At 35.7% G+C, this 25,551-nt stretch overlaps 1 protein-coding gene across 1 annotated transcript; it reads right to left on the reverse strand.

The window, feature by feature from the left end:
* Positions 1–7,747: 7,747 nt before the first annotated feature.
* Positions 7,748–15,875, reverse strand: LOC149575218 (boron transporter 1-like). The gene is made up of 12 exons (XM_089815037.1): positions 15,580–15,875; positions 14,730–14,812; positions 14,036–14,228; positions 13,722–13,860; positions 12,202–12,367; positions 11,109–11,275; positions 10,780–10,953; positions 10,581–10,676; positions 10,329–10,466; positions 9,674–9,993; positions 9,130–9,394; positions 7,748–8,295 (listed from the first exon to the last, which is right to left on the reverse strand). The coding sequence occupies exons 1-12, from the start codon at positions 15,681–15,683 to the stop codon at positions 7,921–7,923; spliced, it is 2,220 nt and encodes a 739-aa protein (XP_089671163.1). The 5' UTR covers positions 15,684–15,875; the 3' UTR covers positions 7,748–7,920.
* Positions 15,876–25,551: the final 9,676 nt, after the last annotated feature.

Genomic DNA, 25,551 nt, shown 5'->3' on the forward strand with positions numbered 1-25,551 from the left:
TAATGTATGGTAAGGGGTCTAAAGTATTCTTTGAACATATTAATGTGTCATATGACCCCTTAAGATCTCCTACGACCCTTATATGATAGGGGGTCTTAATGATTACTAGGAAACATTAAAGTTTGTTAAGACCCCTTATGAACCTTTACCGTACATTAGCATATGGTTAGAGGTTGTAGGGGGTCTTAAAAAATAATAATGTATCTTAGAACCCCTTAATAACCCTTACAACCCCTTAGGACCCATTACTATACATTAGTGTATGGTAAGGGTTCCTAAGGATTACAAAGAATCCTTAAGAATCCATAAGAAGACTAATATATAGAGATAGCTATGCTAATAGGTCCTAAGGGGTCTTAGGATATAGTAATTTATCCTAGGCCCCCTTAAGACACTTTAGGGTCCCTTACCATACACTAGTACATGGTAAGGGGTCCTAGAACACATTAATGTGTCCTAAGTCCCCTTAGGACTCAAGGGGTTGCAGGGGGCCTTAATGTCTCCTGCAACCTCTTAAGACCCATTGAGACCCCTTACTATGCATTAGTGTATGGATGGGGTCCTAAAGAGTCATAAGGAGTTCCCAGACACATTAATGTATCCTAGGACCACTAAAGACCCCTTATAACCCCTTGCCATGCATTAGTTCATGGTAAGGGTTCTTAAGGAGTTATAGGACACATTAATGTGTTATAGGACCCCTTACTAGATACATTAGTATATGGTAAGGGTCCTAAGATTCCTTATGAACCCTTTGGACCCTTTATGAACAATAACATGTATTGTAAGGGGTCTAAGAAGTTAGTAGGGGTTATGAAATATACAACTTTGTTCAAAGACCCATTATAACCCCTTAGGACTCGTTACATACACTAGGACACATTAATGTATCATAGGACCTCTTATAACCCATTGCAAACCCATTAATATGTCATGCTCCCCTTAATGTATTGTAAGGGCTATTAATAGGTTATAATGTGTCCTAACTGATCCTAATGTTTTCTAAGGCATCAACATGGGCTATAATGGGTCTTAGGACCACTTAGGCTCTATTGTGACCCCTTATGGTATATTATAACTATTAAAATCCAATAGGACAAATGAGGTTTGATTACAATCACTCAAAACCCATGAAGATCCCCAAGAAACATTAGTGTGTCCTATGATAGGCAATGTGCTCTAAGTGGTTCTAATTGGTTATTATATGTCCTAATGGACACTAATGGAACCATAGGGTCCCTAAGGGGTCATTGAATCACTCATAACACATTAGAACCCCTTAGGACACAATAGGACCCATTAGGACACATTAAAACTAATTGGTGTATCATGTTCCCCTTAATGTCCTCTAAGGGGTATTAGTGGGTTCTAATGTGTTCTAGCTGATCATAGTGTATTCTAAGGGACTGAATGGGTCCTAATGGATCCTCGAGCCATTTAGGCTGAATTATGGTCCCTTGTGAGACATTAGGACCCCTTAGAAAACATTAATTTGTCCTACAATGGTTAATGTGTTTGAAGGGGTTGTAATGGATTCTAATGTGTCCTAATGGGTGCTAATGTGTGCTAATGGACCCTAATGTGTCCTAATGTGTCTTAATATGCCCTAATGATCCCATAGGACACTTTAAACCCCTAAAGCGTGTTCTACAATGATCAATATGCTCTAATGGGTCATAATATGTCATAATGGACCATAATGAGTCCTGGGAGGTTGTATAGAGTCCCAAGGGTTCCAAGGACTATTTATGATCCACTCAAACCCCTTAGAAAAAATTAGGACTGATCAAGACACATTAGAACCCTAAAGTGTGTTCTATGGTGATTAATATAATCTAAAGGGTCCTAATGTGTGTTAATGGGTATGAATGGGTCCTAAGGTTTCTTATGACCACTTAAAACCCATTAAAACCCCTTAGGAAATAGTAGAATGTATTAGGACACTTTAGAAAACAATTATTTTCCTACAATGATTAATGTGTTGAAAGGGGTCCTAAGATGTCCTAAGGAGTCCTATGGAGTCATAATGGGTCCTAAGGGATTCTAGGACCACCTAGGACCCATTATGACACCTTATAATATATTAAGACCACTTAAAACCCTAAACTAATGTACCTTAATATTATTAATGTGTCCTCACTCCCTCCCTACCTCTACCTCCCACCTCTCTCTCTCTCTCCCTCTCCTTCCCTCCCAACATGGTTAAACATTTATGCCAATTACCAAACTCACAATAACACATAAGAAATACAATGAGTAATGATCTGTAAGTGATCATGCAGAAGTGAAGGGCTTAAGGTTACAATGAATAGCCTACTAGGAATCATGTTGAAAATAATGTCTTGATTATTGAAATTTGGCTACGTCTAAAATTCCTTTAAAATCCTCAAAATTCAGAATCTTTATCTTAACTCCTATGAAGTTGAGACCACTCTCAAACATCTGGAAAGTATATACATAAAATACAACTTGTATGTGAATGTTACTTTTAATGTATGGTCCTGGTGCTGAAATTGGCCTAGGAGGACTTGTTGGATTTTATTTGTTGCTTCAGAAAGGATTTTTACATGTTTGTATTCATTTAGGAAATTTGCATAGAGCCCTCTCCCACAGACACACACACACACACACACACACACACACACACTAAAGGGTGTGCATCTTATGGTTTGAATTGTTGATCTTGAGGCTCAAGAAACCCAAGCCATAGTGTGAACACCTTATTGCAAAACTCACTATATTGTGTGCATGTTATGTCTTGGATGGGGAAAACAGTGACAACTTTTTGGTCCCCCATCTTTATGCACTTACCCAAACATAAAGATTTAAAAAGAAGACAACCAACATACTCATAGCATATTGATTATTAGAATCCTATTACACTCATTCGATGATCAATTGTCAATAGAAACAATAGTCTATTTTTATTAAATAAAAAATAAAGTTTTAAAAATATGAAAAATCCTACTAACATCATTCACGATCAATTATCACTAAAAGTCCTAAAAGGCATAAATCTTTACAAAGAAGAAAACCAACACATCTTAGGGCATACTCTTTGTAGGATTTCTAATATCCTCATTTGATGATCAAGTATAAATGGAACTAGAAGTAGGTGTGTATGAATCCTTCTCAAAATTAGATATTCTTGGGCTATTAGTTAGCCTTGATTCCACAATCCTTGGACTCTTTATTGTGGGGTTGTACATTTCTCTCAAGTCACATATTTGTGGGATCTTGATTATTGAGGTGTCAACAGCTAATGGACTTATTCCAAGTTTACTTCCATCACAAGAATTGTATAGGCATGGATAGTAAAGAAATTTGCTAGTTAAATGACCATGATTGAATCCCATTATATTAGAACTTATTTAATTTATTTTGGGAAAGTCTATAGTTCATGTAGTTATTTAAGTAACTTATTTTAAAAGTCCCTTTTTGAAAAGTGGTTTTCTATTTGGACAAGTGATCAAAATAAAACACAATAGCTGGTGGGATGGGAATTAGTATTCCCCTACAATATCACCTATCCCCATTGCCCAATTATGTTTTCACATATTTTCATTCTTTGTAGTTTTGGAGATTTCAGCTTTTAGTAATGTTATTCAGTTGTTTTTTCTGTGAATTCCTAAAATGAGAATATTATTGCATAAATGTGTTGTTGGGTTCCTAAGGGAAAATGGTTTTTCATTTTGTGGCTTCATTTAAAGTTGTTTTAGATATTTTTTGGCATTGCTCATTTTGCATGCTTCTCAAGATTATTGAGTGGCATGTTTGGCGTAAATTGAACATTGCAATGGATTTAACTCCATATTTGTGACCTTTCTACGGTATCACTTTGTGATTACTGAATTTGTATTTAAAATTATACTCTAGAAAAGTGGTTAGTTAAGTGTGTTGTATGCACATGCAACTACACATTCCCCCTCATTTTTTTTCTCAATGCATAATTTTTTATTGCATTTTGATTACATGATGTTAGTGTTTGAGATCTTCCAATGACCAGATTTAGTATGTCGTGTCAAAACCTTGAGGGTCGTATTCTTAGTTTGAGAAAAATGGAGTTACTATGTTTCTTATGGTTTTCAATTATCAGTCTTTGATTTCATGTTGCATTTTAACCAGTTGATGTGGAGGAGTGGGATGGAGTAATTATCCAAGGCAAGATGAGACACAAAGGGGTCGTAGGGTAACCCTTGGCTGAGTTAATTAATAACAAACAAACTTAATAATAAATAAGAAGAAAAAACCCAATAATAAAGATAAGTGACATTGTTTAACAACCATTTATTTGAGAGACATTAGTCAAGGCTATCATGGTTGTAACACCCCATCTAGAGACCCATGAGAATAAAGTCTAACTAGACCTAGAGCTAATGCAATATATATATATATATATATATATATATATATATATATATTGGAATGAAATTGAAATATACATAAAAACATATTAAAAGATTACATTATCAAAAAAACACGTTGAAGCAATTTAATCCTATGTTTGACATCAACACCATTAACACATTTTAATCATTTAGAAATGCAACTAGTCTAGACTTAGTTTACATTCTCTGGGGTCCCATGATGTCACTACTTAAATAACATTAATAGCTATAATAAGTTAATTAATAACATTAGTAATAATAAGTTAATTAATAACATCAGTAAGGAGCAATTATTATTAAGGATGGGAACATTTAAAGTGTTGTTTTTATGATTTTGAGATGTAAGGAAGATAGAAAGGACGACAATTGTGTTAATGATTTCATTTCTTCGCATGCTTTTTGGGTTATTTTGAGGGTCATTCTCATTCATCTTTCTTTGCTTTGTTTTGTGAGGTTTCTCATTGATTGTTCTTTGTCATTTAAGAATTGCAGTAAGGCCATGGAGGGACAATGTAGGCATCGTGAGCCATCAAAGTGTGACAAATGGAAGAGGTGCACAAAGGTGTATGAAATTTTGGAGAGAGGAGGCCTTACCACATTCATGGTGAAACTTCATGGAGGCAATTTGAATGTCACCCAACTTTTTATGCATAAGTGGAATGACGATAATTTGAACTTAGATGGAAGAAAAGTCACAATTACTGAGGAGCTCATCTCTAGGGTGACATGAATTCCAATGGTTGGTAGGAAGTTTTACAGAGATAAAAAAATTTAGGATGCGGCCATTGATGACTTTCCGAAGGAGTCGAGTGAGAGTGAGGCTTTGGTGAACCAAGAAGGTAAGACATATTTTCAGCCTGAATGCATCAAAATGTGATGGCACTTTGTCCTGTGAACTATTATTTACTATGTATCCCCGGATGCTAGATTTTCAAGGATATACTCACACCATTTTGTTCTTTTGAATCACTTTAGGCACAACATTAAGGTTTCAATTCTGTTTTATATTTTATCTTCTATGCTTGCTAGTATTAATGGGGTAAGGAAGAAAACTCTAGCTAGCCCTCCTCGCCATGAGGACTTAATAGTGCTCTTTTATGAGCACATTAAAGCCCATTCCATTGGCAAATTCCCTGAGGTGAGAGAGACAAAGAATGTGGATGAAAGTGAGTTGGAGGAGTCTCAAGGTTTTTTTGACATTGAAGATAGTGAAGGCTTGCATTCTGAGGAGGGGGAGATGGTGCCAAATACTAACGGGAAGGGGAAGGGTTTTGTTCGCAAAACCCTTGTGAAAACTCTGAAGAAGAATGTGTTTTCTGGGAAAAAGAAGAAAATGAAAAGGTGGAGTCAGATGATGATTTGTGTGAAGAGGAGTCTATGGACACTGATGAGGATGTTGGCTACAAGAAGAAAAAGCAAGGTAAGGGGGTGGACAAGAAGAGGAAGGAAATGTAGACTGCTAGGATCCTTATGCCTAAGAAACAAGCCAAGGTTGTCATTTCGTCTGATGAGTATGAGGAGAAGGGGGATGGAATGGACACGAATAGTTAGGAAGAGGGTACTAGCAAGACTGCCAAGACTACCAAGAAGAAACAAAATATTGGTAAAGGTGAGATGAAAGGCGAGCGAAGTTCAATTTACTCATTGGATCTTATTAAGGACTAGTATGGGGATGCTTTCACTCCAGAGGAACCATGCATTATTTTTGTGCCCACCTTGGCTACAAAGACCAAGTCTGTTGATGAGACCCCTGGACCTTCGAAAGGTAGGAAAATGACATGGAAGAATATGAGCACGGATACTGTGAGGCTAGGGATTGCAAGGGAAAAGATTGATCTGAAGGTTGGAGAGACGGAACCAAGTAAAGTGGATCTCCAAGTGCTCATTAATCCTTCTTTGATCATTCTCAGTGACAATAGCAAGGAGGAGGATATGGATTTACTGAACAATTCCAGGAATAATCTTTTGGATAACTTCAGGTCAATCAAGTGGTTGTTTCAAAAACTCATTGACTTGAAGGATAGGATGGGAATTGTGAAAGGGAAAATTGACAGTGACAAGATTCAGGATGACATTGAGTGAGAGAAACCTCCCATGGGCTCTCTAATCAACATGGCTACTTTCTACAGGCTAGAGGCCCAAGTGCTGGAGCTAGACAATAAAGTGAATGGTATTGATAGTACCCTTAGGAATATAGAGGATCTAAGCTATAATATACTCAAACCCTCCAATGAGCATGTCAAAATCCTCATTAGTAAATTGGAAGGTAGCCCGGGGGAGAAAGTCATTGTCATTGTTGCTAAAGATCAAGGTGTTGCTGCTGATAACAAGGAAGGGATTGAGAGGAGGACTAGGGCCAGCACTAGGAAAATGAATGTTGGGGCCTCTTCAAATATTAGCCAAATGAAAGAAGCTGCTAAGAAGATGGACCACCTGGAGAAGTAGGCAAGTGAGCTGATCAAGAAAAGGGTTAAGACTCATTTGTTTTCCTTCTTCCTTTTCCTTTATGTCCTTTTGTTTCTATCTTTTATTAGTTATGCTATCCTTCTGTAGCTGACTTTGTTCGAGAGCTAACTCGGTCTCCTTTTGATATGTTGTATCTTTGGAATTAATGTTATATCTTTAGTATCTATCATATAGGGTATCATGGCCCCTTCAAAACCCATTTTCTTAATAAAAAACATGCTCATCTCGTTTCAACTATGTTTATTTTTAAATCTAGATTCGAATGTTCCTAGGATTTCCATTTACATAATGAAAAGAATAATAATCATGAAGTAAAGGAAATATACATTATCTACATCTATTATAATGACATAAACCTTAAAAACCTATATGTCACATCAATGTTACCCAGAAATTTACATCTCTGTACATGTCTATGCGGATCACAATTATGAATTATAATTACAATTTACAATTGCACATCTTTTCCCGTAGGAGTATCTCAATACATCACATAATACAATATACAATTATATCTCCAGGTACAACATAATGAAGTGTCTCCAAGCATTTACATGGAAACAACAATTGAGAACTGTCCAAATACATGAATATGAACATCAAACTTCAATGGTAGAAGAATCATTACCACCCGACTATGTAGAACCTAGAGGTCCACTCCACCATACAAAGGAGATAGACTCTAAGCTCCACATATACAACATCCAAATACAAAAGAAGGATAGTGTACCAAATCGCTAGTTACAAAAACAAAACAAAGAGTTTAAAACCTATGTAGAACTAGAATATCCTCTCAATAAAAATGAAAAGTTCTAATCCAATCTATCATCTAAGATTTTAATCATATCCATAATCAAGTGAAACCACAAACATAAGACTTCATGCTCGACATATGCAACAGCAACAACCCATTATATAAATTTATAAGAACACAAAAGATTCTTACAACCTTCATTCATGTTCAATTCTCACTTGAATTCCTAGAAGACAGGAAGCTGTTTAAGGAGAAAACCAGCATATCTTATAGCATGCTCTTTGTAGGAGTCTTACCACCCTCATTTGATGTTCAACTGTCAATAGATCTAGAACTAGGAGTCTTTGCATCCTTCCCAAAATTAGATATTCTTGAGCTATTAGAAAGCCTGGATTCCCCAATCCTTGGATTCTGTCTTGTGGGGCTGTAGATTTGTCTCAGGTCACTTATTTGTGGACTCTTGGTTTTTGAGGTGTCAGCAGCTAATGGACTCGTTCCAAGTTTCCCTCCATCACGAGGAATATGCAGGCGTGGACTGCAAAGCAGTTTGTTATCTCCTGGTTCACTCGAACTGGATATTCGTGGGCTGTAATTATGTTTAACCTCGCCCCTGCTTCGAGTAATTACTTCATCCAATATCTCACCTTTATCTGCTTTGCCACAACTCGTCCCCTGAACTACACCTCCCTGAAAGAGCAAAAAAAAATGGTTGGTTAATTTAAATTTAAAATAAAACACTAAAGTAATGTTTGTGGGAAAGGCTGAAACATGATCAGTACCGTATAAAGGCTAAAATATGGTCAATAACAGTATTATTGAGTACCGTATAAAGGCTAAAATATGGTCAATAACAGTATTATTGAGTACCGTATAAAGGCTAAAATATGGTCAATAACAGTATTATTGATGATATTTTTAGTAGGATTCAACTGTATAATTTTTTAGTTGAATTGTTGATTCGTGATTGAGTAATAGGGGAAGAGATCTAGTAATTGTTGTCATATATTTTTAATAGCAGATCACACGTTGATCATTTTTTTAGCTTTTTGGGTTGGCGATTCATCAATTTGTGCACCACTTATTAGGACATTTCATAACTACTACAGGGACATTTAACCACAAGCACTAGTGTTTTTGGGTGAGCAACGATTGGGGGGTGAGCAAAATGATGGCACTTTTTGACCACTTCGCATTTCATGACTGTTACAGAGAGATCGTAATTGCCCAAACACTGAAACCTTAATTTTAAGCTCTTGAAGCACTCAGAAGTTCATCCAAAAAATTGACACAATTCTACTTACAGTTTAGAAGATCTAGGCGCACGAAGTTAGTATCAACGAGTACTGGAACTTTTCCCCTAATTTAGTACTCATTATATTTAGGTCATGTGTTCACCCGCATGAGATATTAGACCTATCTAAGATTGTCGGTCTGCAATGCAACAGGTATTGTACCATATGAACTATTCTTTGTAGAGTTTCTTTTATCCATGAATAGATAAGTAGGAGATTAGTTACGTACTGTAATATTGTATGGTAATCCTGTGACCTCCTCATACTCTGCCGCATCCAACTCTTGAAGATGCTCCGCTTTGAAAAGTTTGGGTAAAAGATATTGCCTTGCAGGAACTAAGAGCATTATGAGCAGTGGGAAAAGAACTCCAGCAACGGGAATGCATGTAATCCCAAAACAGGCCAACAGATAACACGTCTGAAACACTGTGAAGATGGCAATTGCTTTGAATGGCACTGTTTCAAGGAATGAAGCATGGTGGTGTTGGAGCACTCTGTCATCAAAACATAACATAAGAGAACTTATGAGCTTCACAAATTGGATTGTAATAACAATATTTGCATCACACCATGTAATCTCTCATCAAAATGTTTGTTTCTCCTACAGCTCTATCATTCTGATGATGGACCATGGAGCATGATCCAAAATGTTAATGCAAATTTTTTTTCCTCAGTTAAATTTAGAAACAAAAACATTCTATTGATTATGGACTGTGAAAATCTATTCAGAAAATGAATGAAAATCTATTCAGAAAATGAATGAAAGAGCAGACTTGTATCTTCGACTCGGCGCAGTAAACAGGGAAAGTATTCTTTCCCAGAATTGATTGCCAGGCAAGCTCTCTATGGCCATGAATGCAAAGTAACCCCAAAGCACTGAAGTAGGAATCATTTTAATTAGAGGCATAGCTGCAACACATCCACCCACTAACATGGCTTGTAACAAATTGCTCAAACGCTGTTCTTTCACTTCAACTGGAAGTAGTTCATCAATGTCCTTCTCTGGATCAAAAATTGACTCATCAACAGGGGCATCTATGTTCCCAGTTGCTGAACTCATTTGAAGAGCTGTCTGTTGAAATTGTTTTAGAGCCTAAAGAGAAGCACATAGAAATTCAAAGAGCTTAAAATTAGAAAATCGTTTCATGGTAACTGTGAAAAAGTAGATACAAGAAATATATATCTAGTTTATCATTTATACTTCTGGATTTGATTGTCTGATTATTTTTGTATCGATGTTTTGAATCACATTCTGTGACCCACTCTGTCTTTCTCATAATGCTCTCGTTCTCTTATTCTGATGATGGATCGCAGAATGTGATCCGAAACATTGATGCAAAAATAATCATACAATCCAATCCAGAAACATAAATAATTTCATATGAATTGCAGAAATCTTTTTGTTCTTATATCTAGTTTAGGGTTTACCAGGGCTGGAGGTGGCTGATACACCAATGGAGTTTGCATTTGCTGGTAAGTTTCTTGCATGCTCCCATACAATTTTCCCAAGCTTGAGTTTTGTTTGATGCTTTTCTTGGCTGTCTTTACCAACTTACCACGGACCAACTAAACCAAAAGAATCTTAATAATGGTCATTATGTAGCTCAGTTCTCATCATGCTTTGCTTTGCGTATCTGGAAACAAAAAAGAGGGAATTTCTAAATTCTAATCCATCAGTACCTGGTGCTTCAATGTAGCTAAACTTTTTGTATGCATTGGAGATTGAGGAATAACACCATTAGAAGGAGGTATACCAACAAGACCACACATAACAACCTGCAATAAGTTGCCATGGTAAGAATCCCCACTTGAGACCACGTTTACAATTGGTCAGTTTTTTTCAAAATGTAATTAGGGAAAAGGCAGTGATCTTTCATACCATGAGTCCCAACAAAAGCAAATCATAATGATAAGAAGATGGCTTTCTCAAGTTGAATTCCTTCTGCTGTGCAAGCTGAGAAGCCACACTGTGGTCAAAATAGTAAAGGACAGCAATCATTGTTGCAGGAACAAATGCTCCAATAATATATATCAGTGGAACATCCAGCATTTCCTACAAGAAGTAACAAGTCCAATGATAAAAATTAGAGTTCAGAGCAAACCTTTGAAGGAAAAGATGTTCTTAAGACAAGACATATGATGGAAGTCATATTAGAAAATGAGTCATCCAAATAAAAGAAACTGGCCTCATATTCATCAAAGACATACATTAATCACAGTCCAGTTGTCATAAGCACCAGGTGACCATGGATTTGGACTGAACAAACGCCTAGGAATCCCCTCAGGAACTTGAGTTGAAGGTATATATGATACCCCAGTCCAAACAACTACCATCAAAGGAACTCCATAATCAGCAACGAAACCTCGAAGCCATCCTGGAATATCAAAAGTTCCAAGCCTTCCATTAGAAAAATAGAGCTAAGATCTTATTATAATAAAAAGAAAAGAAATGTTGTGATATTGCTATCAGAATTTAACTGTGTAGTTTTTGAATCAAACACATTGACCCATATTTCATGAGTAGTGGTTTACACAAACCCATCTCTAAAGACAATGAATAGAACACATAGCACTCATTGGAACTAGGCGATGCTCATAGAGGTGAAGCACTGAGACTTCCTTGGAGGTCACCCATCCGAGTACTACTCCAGCTCGAGCATGCTTAACCATGGAGTTTCCTCCATGGTTAAACCCATTTTTCTTGCAACCCCATTTCCAAAAGCTTCACCAAGTGTTGTGCTGTGTAAACCATTCAGTAGAAAGCACCTTAAGCTCATCAATTGATAAATAGGAGATATTTTCCACAAGTCAATTGATGAGCTTAAGGGGCTTTCTAATGAATGGATCAAGGTTCAACATTTGGTGAAGGTTTTGCAAATGGAGTTGCAAGTAGAGTGCGTTTAACTACGGAGGAAACTTCATAGTTAAGTGCTCCCAAGCTTGAGTAGTACTGAGATGGGTGACCAATGAGTGCTAAGTGCTCTACTCGTTGTCATAAGAGATGAGTTTGTGTAAACCACTACTCATGAAATATAGATCAATGAGTTTGATTCAAAAACTACACAGCTAAATCCTGATAACATATCACAATTTGACTTGCTATGGAAAATATCTCCTACTTATCAAAGACATGTTATTACTATATCAATCCCATGAATGCTTCAATAATATTTTTAACATTTATTTTGCATATCAATTCATTCCAATTTTCAAAATGTTGATATGATCATAAAGATGGGGCACAGAGAAAAAGAAAATACTTGGCATCTGAATTATTGCACGGTTTTCCTACTATGCAAACCTGTTCCAAAACGCCATGATCTTCCTTTGCGACTTTTGAGGCCACTGCACAGAAGCCCGAATGATAGAACCAATGCAAACATTCCATTTCCAAAGCGCCAAGAAGGTGAAAACTGTTCAAGACTTGGATTGCTCCTCCTTGGAATGCTAAATTCATCGACAACACCCTGTGGCAGATTGTTTAATACAAATCTTCAGTTAATTCTCCAAGCTATTTTTTACATTTGTAATCCATTTTCCTACGTTATCTTATACTTGGATAAAACTCAAAGTTTTACATTTTCAAGTTATTAAATAACTCTTAACATGAGCATTATATGTTATTGAGCTCTTGTGTATGGTTTTGAAGCACTCAGAATTCTTACCATGAGCATTATATGTTGTTGAGCTCTTTTTGTATAATTTTGAAATGTACAATTATTTGTGGGGAGAACTTGTGGGGTTGGGTTAAGGAGAAAGAATATGGAATGTGAGAGAAAAAAAGGGCAAAAAAAAGTTAGTTTAGAAGTCAAATTCTGTCATATACATCTGTGGGACAGTGGATTGTTTAAATATCACATACTAAAGTTTGATTTCCAGGCTAAAAGTATTAAATGGTCAAAGTTGATTTACATTTTTAAATCTTAGTTTTTGTCTTGATATGTGATGTTTAAGGATGGCCATAGGACAAGATGGGGACTTCCAACTCTGCCATCTACATCTATAAGACTGAAAGGACGTAAGAATGTAAGTGAAAACATGGATGTGCAAGCGGACATATATTTATTTGTTTGTGGTTGTATGCATTATCATAAAGTTATTATCTTATAATACTTCTCTGGGTAAAAATTGGAGATGGGTAGAGATTATGGCCCATCAAGATAATACTATCAGCCTATCTTTGTTGAGTATAAAAAGGTTTGACTAATCATAAAGTTAAAATTTTATAGTACTTCTTTGTGTAAAAAATGGAGGTGGGTCGAGATTATGGCCCATCCAGATAATACCATCAGCCTATCTTTGTTTAGTATAAAAGATATTTGACTAACAGTTCATTAAGAATCAACAACTTTATATTTTATTTTATTGTGTACCAATTTGACATCACTTTTTTTCAATGTTTAGAATATTAGTTTTATCTGCTCAACTGTGGAGTCTTCTCACATCTACAGTAATGGGATTTTGAATTTATAAAAAATTTAAATATGCAAAATATCTATATCTACTAATGTCTGTTCAGCAATTGGATTTTTTCCTTACTATTAAATTTACTACTATCTCCTCAGTACATATACTATTATTGTATGCGTATAAATTTAGTACATCAGAGAGCAATTCTAATTGTAAACAAAGACAAATGAAGTGTACAAACAACGCATTAGACAAGGTTACATAAAAACCTTTTTTCATCAATTCCATATAAAGATAAACTATTCCTATGCAGCCTAAATCTGAGAAAATAATTAACTGGCCCATTTCTATCATCATTCATTAATTTCAGGCAGACAATGTAGAGAGAAATTTTCATGCAATAATACTTACCCTAATAGCCTGCTGCATGAACAACATGGCAATGAGCAGCCCAAATAATTCTCCAGCTACCCTGGTAAACCTGTTGATAATGGAGCATGCACCCAAAATGGAAAGCAATACTAACAGAAAGGAAGTCCATACACATACCCTGCATATTAAAGAGCGAAGTGCTTGTGAATTTTTATCATAAATATATATGCCTATTTGTGTAAAATGCATGATTGTATATAATGCATCATTGATAAATAAGATGTAAGCGTACTAGCATTGTCAGCCTCAATTAACTTCATTTGGAGAAAAGATTATCTTGTTTAACTACATACCAGCCTGACCAAGCCAAAAACAATTTTGGGCCCAAATCTCCTCTGTCCTTGGCAAAGTTGTACATGAATGTATACATAATTACAGTTGGTTCAGCCACTCCCAAAATCAACAAAGGTTTACCTCCAATGATAGAATGTATTATGCCACATATTGCAGTCGATGCCAATGTCTGAACTGCAGTCAATATACCACCTACAGATCCAACAGAGCTTTGAATCATAATCTTTATCCAACAAAAGTTTGGTTTTTGAGTTGAATTGTAACAATAGCTTAATCAGTCTAAGAGATGAACCATTTATAAAGATTAGATACAAGGTTTTGAACAAAGAAAGATCAAGATAAAATGGACAAAAATCTATAAATGAGCAAAGTGAAAAACTTATAACAAAGAGACAACAAGAACCATTATAAAACATAAAAAGATATACTGTTACTCAAATTAAGAATCTTAATTACGGTCAATTCATTATTGTTTTGATTAGATAAGTAAGGAAAGGACCCCACCCAATACATGTCATCCAACTCATTTGTTACATGTAAATGTACTAACATTTACACTGAGCCAATGACTATTTATATATTGTTTATTGAAATGTTTAAATGAAGTATATTTCATAGATATAAATTGTTTATTGAAGTGTAATCATGGAAGAAGATGCAGATAGCAGAAAAGATAAAGCATCTTCAACTTACCCGTACTTCTGTCCAGTTGCTCTCCAAAGGAAATAACTGGAATTGCAGAAGCAAAGAATACATAAGTTGTGGGAGCAAGGATCCTGAACCACATTCATTGCCAAACTTTGTTATTACTTGTATAAAATTGTATTATGTATGAAACCAAGAGAAGCTCTCTAGTATATTTTTGCAGTAATATATAAGTAAAAGGTAAAGATAATTTGGCCACCTTAAGCTAAATACCAAATTGATTGCATGAAACTTTTTCAGGCATACATTTCACAGAGGTTCTTTTCCCCTATACATTGTTCACTTGTTCACTACAAGCTACAACACTTCCCAATTCAACGTATGAGATTTTTCTATAGAATGCCACTTCGTATATAATTAATTTCTTCATTAAGATATCTAACGGACGGCTTAAACATCATAAAGGCTTGATTCCTAAACTAAAAGTGTTAAACAGTCAAAATTGACTTATTTTTTCAAGCTTAATTTTCCTTTTATTATATTATTGTATTATATTTAAGGGTGGCTGATATCTACCAATCCCTCTCAATTACATGATATAATCTCAAATACACTACAACCGAGAAACCCAATGGAAAACATTTATTTCCAACAAACCCATTCAAATTACAGTGGAGAGCATTCACTTCCAATAAAGGAGAATAATGTCATAAAAGTCAATTACGAAAAAACTCTCTATGAAACAAGTGTCAGCAACAACACTAGTCATGTTAAAAAGTTTAAATGTCAGTGACAATACTAGTCATGTTAAAATGTTTACTCGATGCACTACAATTTATAAAAGACTACCCAATTCCTACAATTAAAAAAATAGTGTCAGTCAAATAGAATACTTAACCGGAACCCTGCAGTGAAGCCAGTAGTCCAGTCTTGCTTGTAACATAGCAGCCGTCCCTTGAGATCACTCTTGATTCCTTGGAAAGGCAGAAAAGTATCCTCCATGGGAAATACAATGTGGGAAACTTGAAGAGCAACTCTAGATTCTTTCTTTTAACTTAAAATGTGGGAAACTTGACGAGCAACTCTAGATTCTTTCTTTTAACTTAAAATCAGCTAAAATATTAGATTCAGGAAATGTGGAAAAATGTGGAAAAAATGTTAGGTAGATTATAAACATGAGATATAACTTGAAGAAAAAGATTGCAATATGGTATTATTTGACACAGGGACTAAGTGATAAATTATGTACAACCACCATTTTTTTTGAGTTAAAGGGATCAATTATGTACAACCAATATGGTCTTACAATGACTAATATGGTCTTACAGGAGTTCTGACATATGCACTTGTAAAAGATGGAATCGATGCATTTCAAGCAATAAACACTAGAGCTTTACAAGACACTAAAGGTAGCAGAATGTTCTGAATCTCAATTAAATTCTAGAGAGATTATTCTGATTGCTACAAGCATATGAAAAAGTTAGTTGCAAGCAAAGGCTCAAGGAAGACACTAATAAACTATACAGCCAGCTATATGCCATCTCTCTTTATATAAAGAGAATTTTTCTTGTGTTCATTGTTCTGGCGAGTGAACCATAAAATATATGAAGACCCACTTTGTTTGTCAATCATTTCGATTCGAGTGGAAGACAATTAAGAGCGTTTCAAGCCTGCCAAAAAAAAGTACACAATTTGGTTTCTTATAGCAATTATTTTTTCAAGGCAAATGTACGAGTACCCAAATTCAATGTAAACCTTGTTTGTGCTTTATATTATAAAATTTATTGTGATTTTTCTTTTTTCTTAAGGTCAATCATATCAACTTGAGTGGCAAACTAATAATGAACAGTCTGGACTATGCAACTAAAAAAACTCACAATTTGTGTGCTTCAATCAAACTTTTTTCCAGGGAAATTTAATATAATGCCTCTTAGTGGTGTATATGATAATAAACTGTACCCCCGCCTACATCTTTTCTTTGTGGTGGAGATTGTGGTTCAATTATTCAGGTGGTAAGAGGAATATTAGGTGTTTTGAGCCCGGCAGATGGGCCTAATTTTGCACAATGCTAAAATAGGGACTAGAAAAGGTTGATGGGAAAGCTGATTGACTGCTTACTAAATTGGATTATTGCCATGTAATGTTTTCAATGGCTTAATAAAAAGCATGCATTGGCTAGGTGAATTTGATATTTTCATACGTATATTTTAAACATTTTATGTTGTTTAATCTTGTAGTGTGTTGGTGAGATGAGAGTTATCATATTGTAATAAGGGTGTACTAGTTGGTAATTAGTATTGTTTAGGTGGAAAGAAAATTACATCATGGTAATTTGGGGAGGAGTCAAAGGTGCATGGCGTTCAATAGATAATATGTTAGTGGATTTGTTTGAATCTTACATTTATCAATTTGAATGTCAAAAAGCATTAGAGAAAAAGTCAAAATATATTAAAATAAACTCATAAATGTAATAGTTCCAAATGTGTACACATGATGGTTAATATATGTTTTCTTATATATGCAAGTTATTAACTTAACAAGTCCTCGTCAAGTATTCAAGCTGCCCATATTACTGACACTTTCTAACACGAATACAACTAGGTTGTCTACTTCTTGAAACCACAACCAAATTTGATTCAAATTAAGCCCGTCACATGTCACCATTGTTCATGTTTATGTGATTGGCCAACTAATACATGAGCTATAGTACTAGGCAAACATTGCCATCCGACCAAGTATAAAGCCAAATCAACTTGCTATCTACCGATGCTATCTAAACTTTATGACAATCTAGTGCCTACGAATATGTTGATGCTTTTTGATTGTTAATTGGTGTCCTTACACATATTTGATTTCAAGCAACAACATTCATATCCATTGGTAGGTACAATACACATAAATCCCATAAAAAAGGATCTTGCATAAACACTGCATAGAATCCTCATACTAATTATCACATAGCACACAATGAAAACTTGATTTCTTTTTGAAATTATTCTTATACTTGTCAAATTGAATATCATAACGAATTCCATCTTTGTAGGTATATTTAGATTTATGATATAATGCTCTTTTAATACTAAGTTGGACTTACTATTTTAGGGAAGCAATTATTAATTTTTTAAAAGGGGACATTGCAATTCTCAAACTATTTTTAATGAAAATGACTTTGTTAATGGCAAGCAATAAAAATTGAAGTAGATGAGAGTGTTCAAGATTTTCGGCTACATAGTTACCTCATATACGTACATTAAAAAAATAAAAATGTCAATGACATATTGCCTAGTAAAGATTTGGATTCATAGATATGTTCATTTAAACACTCATCATACCATATAAGGCACTAAAAAGTCCATACAAATAGACTGCAATTGCTAATAAATTCTAAAAAAATGACCCTCCACCCGAGCATACATCTCCAAATATTGCCAAAAATTCTAAAAAACATTGAGCACCAAATTTCATCACTGCCCATGTTGATTGCTTCCTATACATGGATCTTCCCTCTTGTATATGTCTGATGTGCATTCTACACTTGAGGGGTGTGGATGACTTGAATGATACAACAAAAAAGAAAATGTAGTTGAAAACATCATGAAAGTGCAATGGCACTCTCAACCCATGCACATCAAATATAGCATCAATCTTGTCGTCGTCACTATATGCTATATCTTACATAAATGCTTTCAATATGATTCTCAACTTAATATTTTCCTTCCCCATTGAATGGGGGACAATTCTAGCCACATATGCCTTGCCACGATTCAAGTCCTGTGACTTGATGACCTCCTCTATAGTATTTCCTTGAAGGAATTATTTGTCAACATAAGCCTCTGCTATTCATCTTAGATCACGAAAGGATTGAAAAAAATCCATGCACTATGATATAAAGATAGATGCAAGCTAAAATGTATAAATGTACATCGCCTCTCTGCATAAAGAAGGTTTTTCATAGTGACATAAACAATTTACAATCTTGAACCTTTAGGCAATGTTTAAAAAAACAAACCATGGCAAAATCTTGAGATAGAATTAAGTCTATAAGTTGTTCCCCTTGCCCAGTAGTATGATATAGTAGTTTATGGGCTTAAAAACATTGATCCAAGGAAGAAACCAATATAGTAAATTCAACAATTCCTTCTACAAAAATGATGCTACCATTGAATTAATAATTACTATTTGTGATGTTGGAACATTCACTTACTAGCATCCACATACATCCCTATGGCATTTCTAATTACAATGTTGATGGGTTCAATTAGTATTATTGACAATGTAAAACACATTCCTCTTACAATTAGGAGTAGCAGACCTTATATCACCAAGACACCTAGAAGATGCAAGATTAATAGTATTTATTGACTATTGAAAATACATTCTTTCATCGTTAAGAAAATAAAAAACAAATAGAAAACATTTTCCTTTTTAGATGCAAGATTCCTAGTATTGACTATTGAAAATACATTCCTTCATTGTTAAGAAAATTAAAAGCAAATCTAAGGTGAAACAGTTACCCATCTGAAATATTCATTGACACCTCAACTTTCGAGGGTACCTAATTTTTAAAAGAATTGGGTACCCGATTTTTAAAAAGTCGGTATAACGGCTCAAAGAAATCAGGCACCCGATTTGTGAATTACAATTTGGGTGCCTGATTCGTGAGACATGAGCGAGAATTTGGTATGACTCCTAACTTTTGCATGGGGTTTTGCCTTGGGGAAAGGCATGGCATAGGCTTGGTCCCACCAAGCCATGCCTTTGTGCTCCTTTTTTTTTCTAAGGCATTTAATCGACAATTTCTAGTATTGTCGTAATTTTTTTTATAGTCATTCCTATTGAATTTTTTGACGAGACAAAAACCCATTATAGGTCTTGCTATTTTGATTACAAAAATGTAAATTTTATAGTGTTATTAGTTTATTTTCTATTTTCCCATTATTTATTAATCAAAACTATCTCCTAAACGTTAAAAAGTGACATTCACTAAAACTTTAATAACTTCTTTATTTTATAATTTTTCTTAAATTAATTTATATGTCATCAATCTACATTCAATTCTTTTGATGTTAAAAAAAAAAAATGAAAAAAGTGAGATTTTGATCAAATTATGTGGTCCGTATACGAGAGGTTTTAAAATTTACCTTTATAGCCAATTAATAATTAATAATAAAAAAATTATTCAATAAAAAATTAAGAAAAAATATTATCATCAATCTTAGGTGTATTAGGTAACCCTTTTTAAAAGGATTTGCAAAAATTCATTTATTTGTGTCAAATTATGGTGTTCGTACACGAGCATGGTATGGTCCTGAAACAGGCATTTTGGAAAAGTGGTTTTTAAAGATCCATACCAGAAAAATAATCTATCATATGGGTGCACAAATAAATTACATATTCAAAAACTAGATTTCGAACACTAAAATTTTTATTTCTGAAGTTTTTTTAATATTCAATATCTAAATACCTCAAATTTTGACATCAATTGACAAAAAATTTCAAAAACAGGAAAAACACTTCCACTTTTTGGCCAAAAGTGAGACCCAACTTCTTTGGCCCTGGGTATTCAAACCATCTAGGTGTATTCAAACCATCCAGGTGAAACAGTAACCCATCTGAAATATTCATTGCAATGAGGCCCAATTGCCTCATCCATCTTATCGCGCTGCATAAGAAGCTGATAAGGCCTCTATAGAACTGGCTGAGCCGCATTGAGACATGACCATAACTCCTTTTCCATAAGCAATCTAGTCATCTGCCCTTTTCGAGTATGGTAGTTGTGAGGTGTAAGGTAGGTGACATAAGAGTCCACCATTGAGAGAATAAGATAGAAATAGAAGGGTCGATTCTGAAGTAAAAGACAGAAAGGAAAAACACCCCCCCTATAATGTAATAAATCGATCCCCAACTTACAAACAGATTGTGTAAATGAGATAAGAGCAAAAAAAATTAGATATGAATAAAAAATATCTGGTACCATATATTGGTGAAAAGACTCAGAATCAGGAAAGATCTCGAAAAGAGCTTTCCAGAGCTTTTTTCGGATTGAAAAATAGAGCTATAACGAAGAAATTATGCCCCCCCAGAAGATAGAAGTCATTGACAGACTTCAAACGTCAAAACAGGTATCAATCTGGAAAAAAATCTCAAAAATTCCTTCTCCATCATCTCCGTCTCGGAATTAGCTTTTCGACGCTTTTTTTGGATTTGAAAAAGACCTCTGTATGCGACAGTTATCGCAAAAAAAGACAGGGCCCAAGGAAGCTTTAAAAAAATATATATATATATATATATATATATATATATATATATATAAAATAAAAAATAAAAAAAAATCACCGCTGGCAGAGTGACGCTTTGGCTGAGTTGCCGATGGTGGTGGTTGTTTGGAGTGGAGGAGGGCGACGGAGGAGATGCGCCACCTGAGCGGAGGCGGGGCGACGCTCTGGTTGAGTCGGCGATGGTGGTGGCAGACCGGAGCGCAGGTGGTGGCGGCCCGTCAAATATAAAAAAACAGCGTCGGCTGTGAACAAATGATCGACGGTTCCAAACGACCGGGACGACAACGAAAAAGGGTTTTTCGTTGCTGGTAAGGGCCTGCGGGCCGAATTTTTTTTTGCGCGTTAATTTTTTTTGATTTTTTAAAATTAAAAATTGCTTCGTAATGCGTGTAGAGGCCGTACGGCCTTGCTGGGCAAATTTTTTTTGCCTCCCGGATCAACGTTGTCCAAATCAGACAAATTTTGTATGGAAACATGGGTTTTGACACCTTATGGATCCATTCGTGACATTCGTTTGGCCTCAACCTGCTCTGAAAATTAGTGACCTCCCTGTTTTCTCAAAAAATATCTGAAAAATTTCAGATTTGTTCTCCCAAACCCTCGTTCTCCTTTTTCTCCAAATAACGAACAAGCTGCAACATATCTGGCTTTGATACCATGTAGGATTTGAGAAAATAAGCCAATCAAATCCACAAAGCCTTCGAATCCCTGCATGCAAAAACTTGTCATAGAAGAGAAAGACAAGAAGAGGCAAGGGTTTTGCTAAATAATGGAGACAGAAGAAAAGTTGCTCTCAAATGTGAAAAAAGCATAAGAGATTAATGAAAAAAGTACAAGGCTCAACCTTATAAAGGTGAGATAGAAACCCTAAACTAAAAAACTAGGTTGCACATTATTAATTAATAATTAATAATGTACCTAAATGAAGCTTAAGTAACTAGAGTAATAGAAACTTATATAATTAAATAAATATGATTTAATTAATAAGCATAAACAAATAATACTCTAATACCCCCCCTTAAGCTGAAAGTAGGGAGTAAGCTTACCTAGAAAAGCTATGAAAGCAAAAATAAAAAACAAATGGGTCCCGGCAACAAGGCCTGATCAGGTACCCAGTACAAGGAAATCTCTATAAACCAAAGTAAAGGAGAAAACCCCGTGGGAAAAACCCCTCTCCAAAAAGAGATGTAATGACTTCAAGAGACTCTCTCAAAGCCATAAGTACAAAGCGTGTCTTCAACCCCCCTAGAATGAAAGAACCCCTGGATCAATGAACAAACCACTATGACTCCAATGCAGAGGAGTGAAAGTCAGTGGACACTGTAGAGGGAACCTCGAAAGTTGAGGTGTCATTGGAAGGCCAAGCTGATGCTCAAAGGAGTAGACACGAGGATCCTGAAAGGGAATCCCCAATGTAAGTGGTATGACAGGTGTGCTGACACTGTCATCAAAGAGGAGATGAATGCCCTCTGTAGAATCCTCAACAACTACACCTAGTGGCTCGATGAATAGAGCTGGAGGATCAAGCAGTGCTGAAGAAGAACTATGCTGAACAGAAAAGAGCTCAAGAGGAGGTGGCAAGGTAGTCACAATAGTAGTCTCAGGAACCACACAGAGGTTCAAGAAACCTGACTGTACCACATGATGCTTTCTCAAAGGAGGAGAGTCGTGCTCTTGCAAAGGTGGACCAAAGTGTGAAAAGGAATAGAGATGAGTGGAAAGATCAACTGTCCCTGTAGCAACAATACCTCCTATCATACTATCTCGGATGAAAACTGAATCTGGAGTGAACTCAACTGTCTTCCCAGACCCACTATGAGAAATCTGATAAACCGAGAGAAGGTTTGCAGATAGAGATGGAACATACAACACATCATTGAATGTGCCATCCTGAATGCATACAGTGCCTTTCCCGCAGACTGTCATAACAGTGTTATTCCCAATGATAATATAAGGAATAGGAGAAGCCTCAAAAGAAGAGAAGATCTCTCGAGAAGATGCCATATGGTGAGAAGCACCTAAATCCAGTATCCAAGGGACCTGTGAAGGGGATGTGAAAGAAGCCCATAATGCATGACCCTTTCCAAGATCCTGTCTAGCTATAGGATTGATAGAAGAAGACTGATAAGAAGACCTCTGTGAGCCAGAAGAGGATGGAGAGGAAAGATTGCTCTTTTGAAGAAGAGCTTACAAATTTGCTATCTGTTTCTCGTAACCATCAAACTTCTTCTGCTAGAAAAGTGACTCATCATGTGTTCCCTTCTGACAATAGGAACATGTAGGTCTTTCAGTCTTCTGTTTCTCCTTCTTAGAAGAAGATGGTGGGCCAATAGAGTGCTGAGACGAGGAATCTAATATCTGCTTCGGCTTTTGTGTGCTCTGAGGTGGCTTGGCAAGCAATGCTTGTGACTGTGAACCTGTAAGAGAATCCATCTGAGTGAGCTTTGATTGCTCACGAGTCAACCGGTCACAAAAGGTCTCGAAAGAGGGCATAACATGTCGTGCTCCTAGAGCATCCATAGTGGAGTAGAAGGTAGAAGTGAAAATCTGATAAGGTCCTCGAAGCTTGGACAATATCAGGAAGATACACTCATTATCTGATTTTGTCTTTCCAGCAACCTGTAACATAGATCAAAGAGACTTGAATTTCATCAAGAAATCCTCAATGCTAGTAATGATTCAGGAATCAAGGAGGTAAACTCCGCATCTATTTGTAGAATCTTGAATTGATTCATTGTGCCAAATAAGGTTGAAAACTTGTCCCACGTAGCCCTGGGTGTATTCAAACCATCCAGGTGAAACAGTAACCCATCTGAAATATTCATTGCAATGAGGCCCATTGCCTCATCCATCTTCTTGCACTGCATAAGAAGCTCATAAGGCCTCTGTAGAACTGGCTGAGCCGCATCGAGACATGACCATAACCCCTTTTCCATAAGCAATCTAGTCATCTGTCCTTTTCGAGTATGGTAGTTGTGAGGTGTAAGGTAGGCGACATAAGAGTTCACCATTGAGAGAATAAGACAGAAATAGAAGGGTCGATTCTGAAGTAAAAGATAGAAAGGAAAAACACCCCCCCTACAATGTAATAAATCGATCCCCAACTTACAAATAGATTGTGTTAATGAGATAAGAGCAAAAAATATTCATATATGAATAAAAAATACCTGGTACAATATACTAGTGAAAAGACTCAAAATTAGGAAAGATCTCGAAAAGAGCTTTCCAGAGATTTTTTTGGATTGAAAAATAGAGCTATAACGAAGAAATTATGCCCCTCGGAAGATAGAAGTCATTAACAGACTTCAAACGTCAAAACAAGTATCAATCTGGAAAAAATCCCAAAAATTCCTTCTCCATCATCTCCGTCTCGGAATCAGCTTTTCAATGCTTTTTTTGGATCTGAAAAAGACCCCAGTATGTGAGAGTTATCGCAAAAAAAGATAGGGCCCCCAGAAGCTTGAAAAATATATATATATATATTTTTAAAAAAATAATTAAAAAAAAATCACCTTTGGCAGAGCGGCGCTCTGGCTGAGCTGCCGACAGTGGTGGTTGTTCAGAGCGGAGGAGGGCGACTGAGGAGATGCGCCACCTAAGCGGAGGCGGGGCGGCGCTCTGGTTGAGCCGGTGGTGGTGGTGGTGGATCGGAGTGTAAGCGATGGCGGCCCGTCAAATATAAAAAAATGGCACTGGCTGTGAACAAATGACCGGTGGTTCCAAATGACCGAGACGGCGACGAAAAAGGGTTTTTCGTTGCCGGTAAGGGCCTGTGGGCCAATTTTTTTTTGCATGTTAGTTTTTCATTTTATTTTTTTTAAATTAAAAATTGCCACGTAATGCGTGTAGAGGCCGTACGACCCTACTAGGAAATTTTTTTTGCCTCCTGGATCAACGTTGTCCAAATCAAACAAATTTTATATGAAAACATGGGTTTTGACACCTTATGGATCCATTTGTGACATCCATTTGGCATCAACTTGCTCCGAAAATCAGTGACCTCCCTGTTTTCTCAAAAAATATCCAAATTTTTTTAGATCTATTCTCCTAAACCCTCGTTCTCCTTTTTCTCCAAATAACGAACAAGCTGTAGCAGATCTGGCTCTGATACCATGTAGGATTTGAGAAAATAAGCCAATCAAATCCACAAAGCCTTCGAATCCCTGCATGCAAAAACCTGTCACAGAAGAGAAAGACAAGAAGAGGCAAGGGTTTTGCTAAAAAATGGAGACAGAAGAAAAGTTGCTCTCAAATGTGAAAAATGCATAAGAGATTAATGGAAAAAGTACAAGGCTCAACCTTATAAAGGTGAGATAGAAACCCTAAACTGAAAAACTAGGTTGCACATTATTAATTAATAATTAATTAATAATGTACCTAAATGAAGCTTAAGTAACTAGAGTAATAAAAACTTATATAATTAAATCAATATGATTTAATTAATAAGCATAAATGAAAAATACTCTAATATATCATTTATTTGCCATTAGTTTAGATACATTGGTTATATACATCATTAACTTAAAAATGAATACCCGTATTTAATACATTGGTTATGTCTCACATTATTTGATACATTTTTTATATATGTC

Source organism: Cupressus sempervirens, chromosome 2, assembly GCF_028749045.1.
Source record: "Cupressus sempervirens isolate cs-2001-9-10 chromosome 2, ASM2874904v1, whole genome shotgun sequence".
Lineage (NCBI taxonomy): Eukaryota > Viridiplantae > Streptophyta > Pinopsida > Cupressales > Cupressaceae > Cupressus > Cupressus sempervirens.

Excerpts from the sequence above, each read along its gene's own strand:
- LOC149575218 (XM_089815037.1), bottom strand. The coding sequence starts at position 15,683 with ATGGAGGATACTTTTCTGCCTTTCCAAGGAATCAAGAGTGATCTCAAG. Across the intron at positions 10,677-10,779 it reads TGCTTTTGTTGGGACTCATG|GTTGTTATGTGTGGTCTTGT; the intron begins GTATGAAAGATC and ends AACTTATTGCAG. Across the intron at positions 8,296-9,129 it reads GATTACCATACAATATTACA|GGAGGTGTAGTTCAGGGGAC; the intron begins GTACGTAACTAA and ends TTGCTCTTTCAG.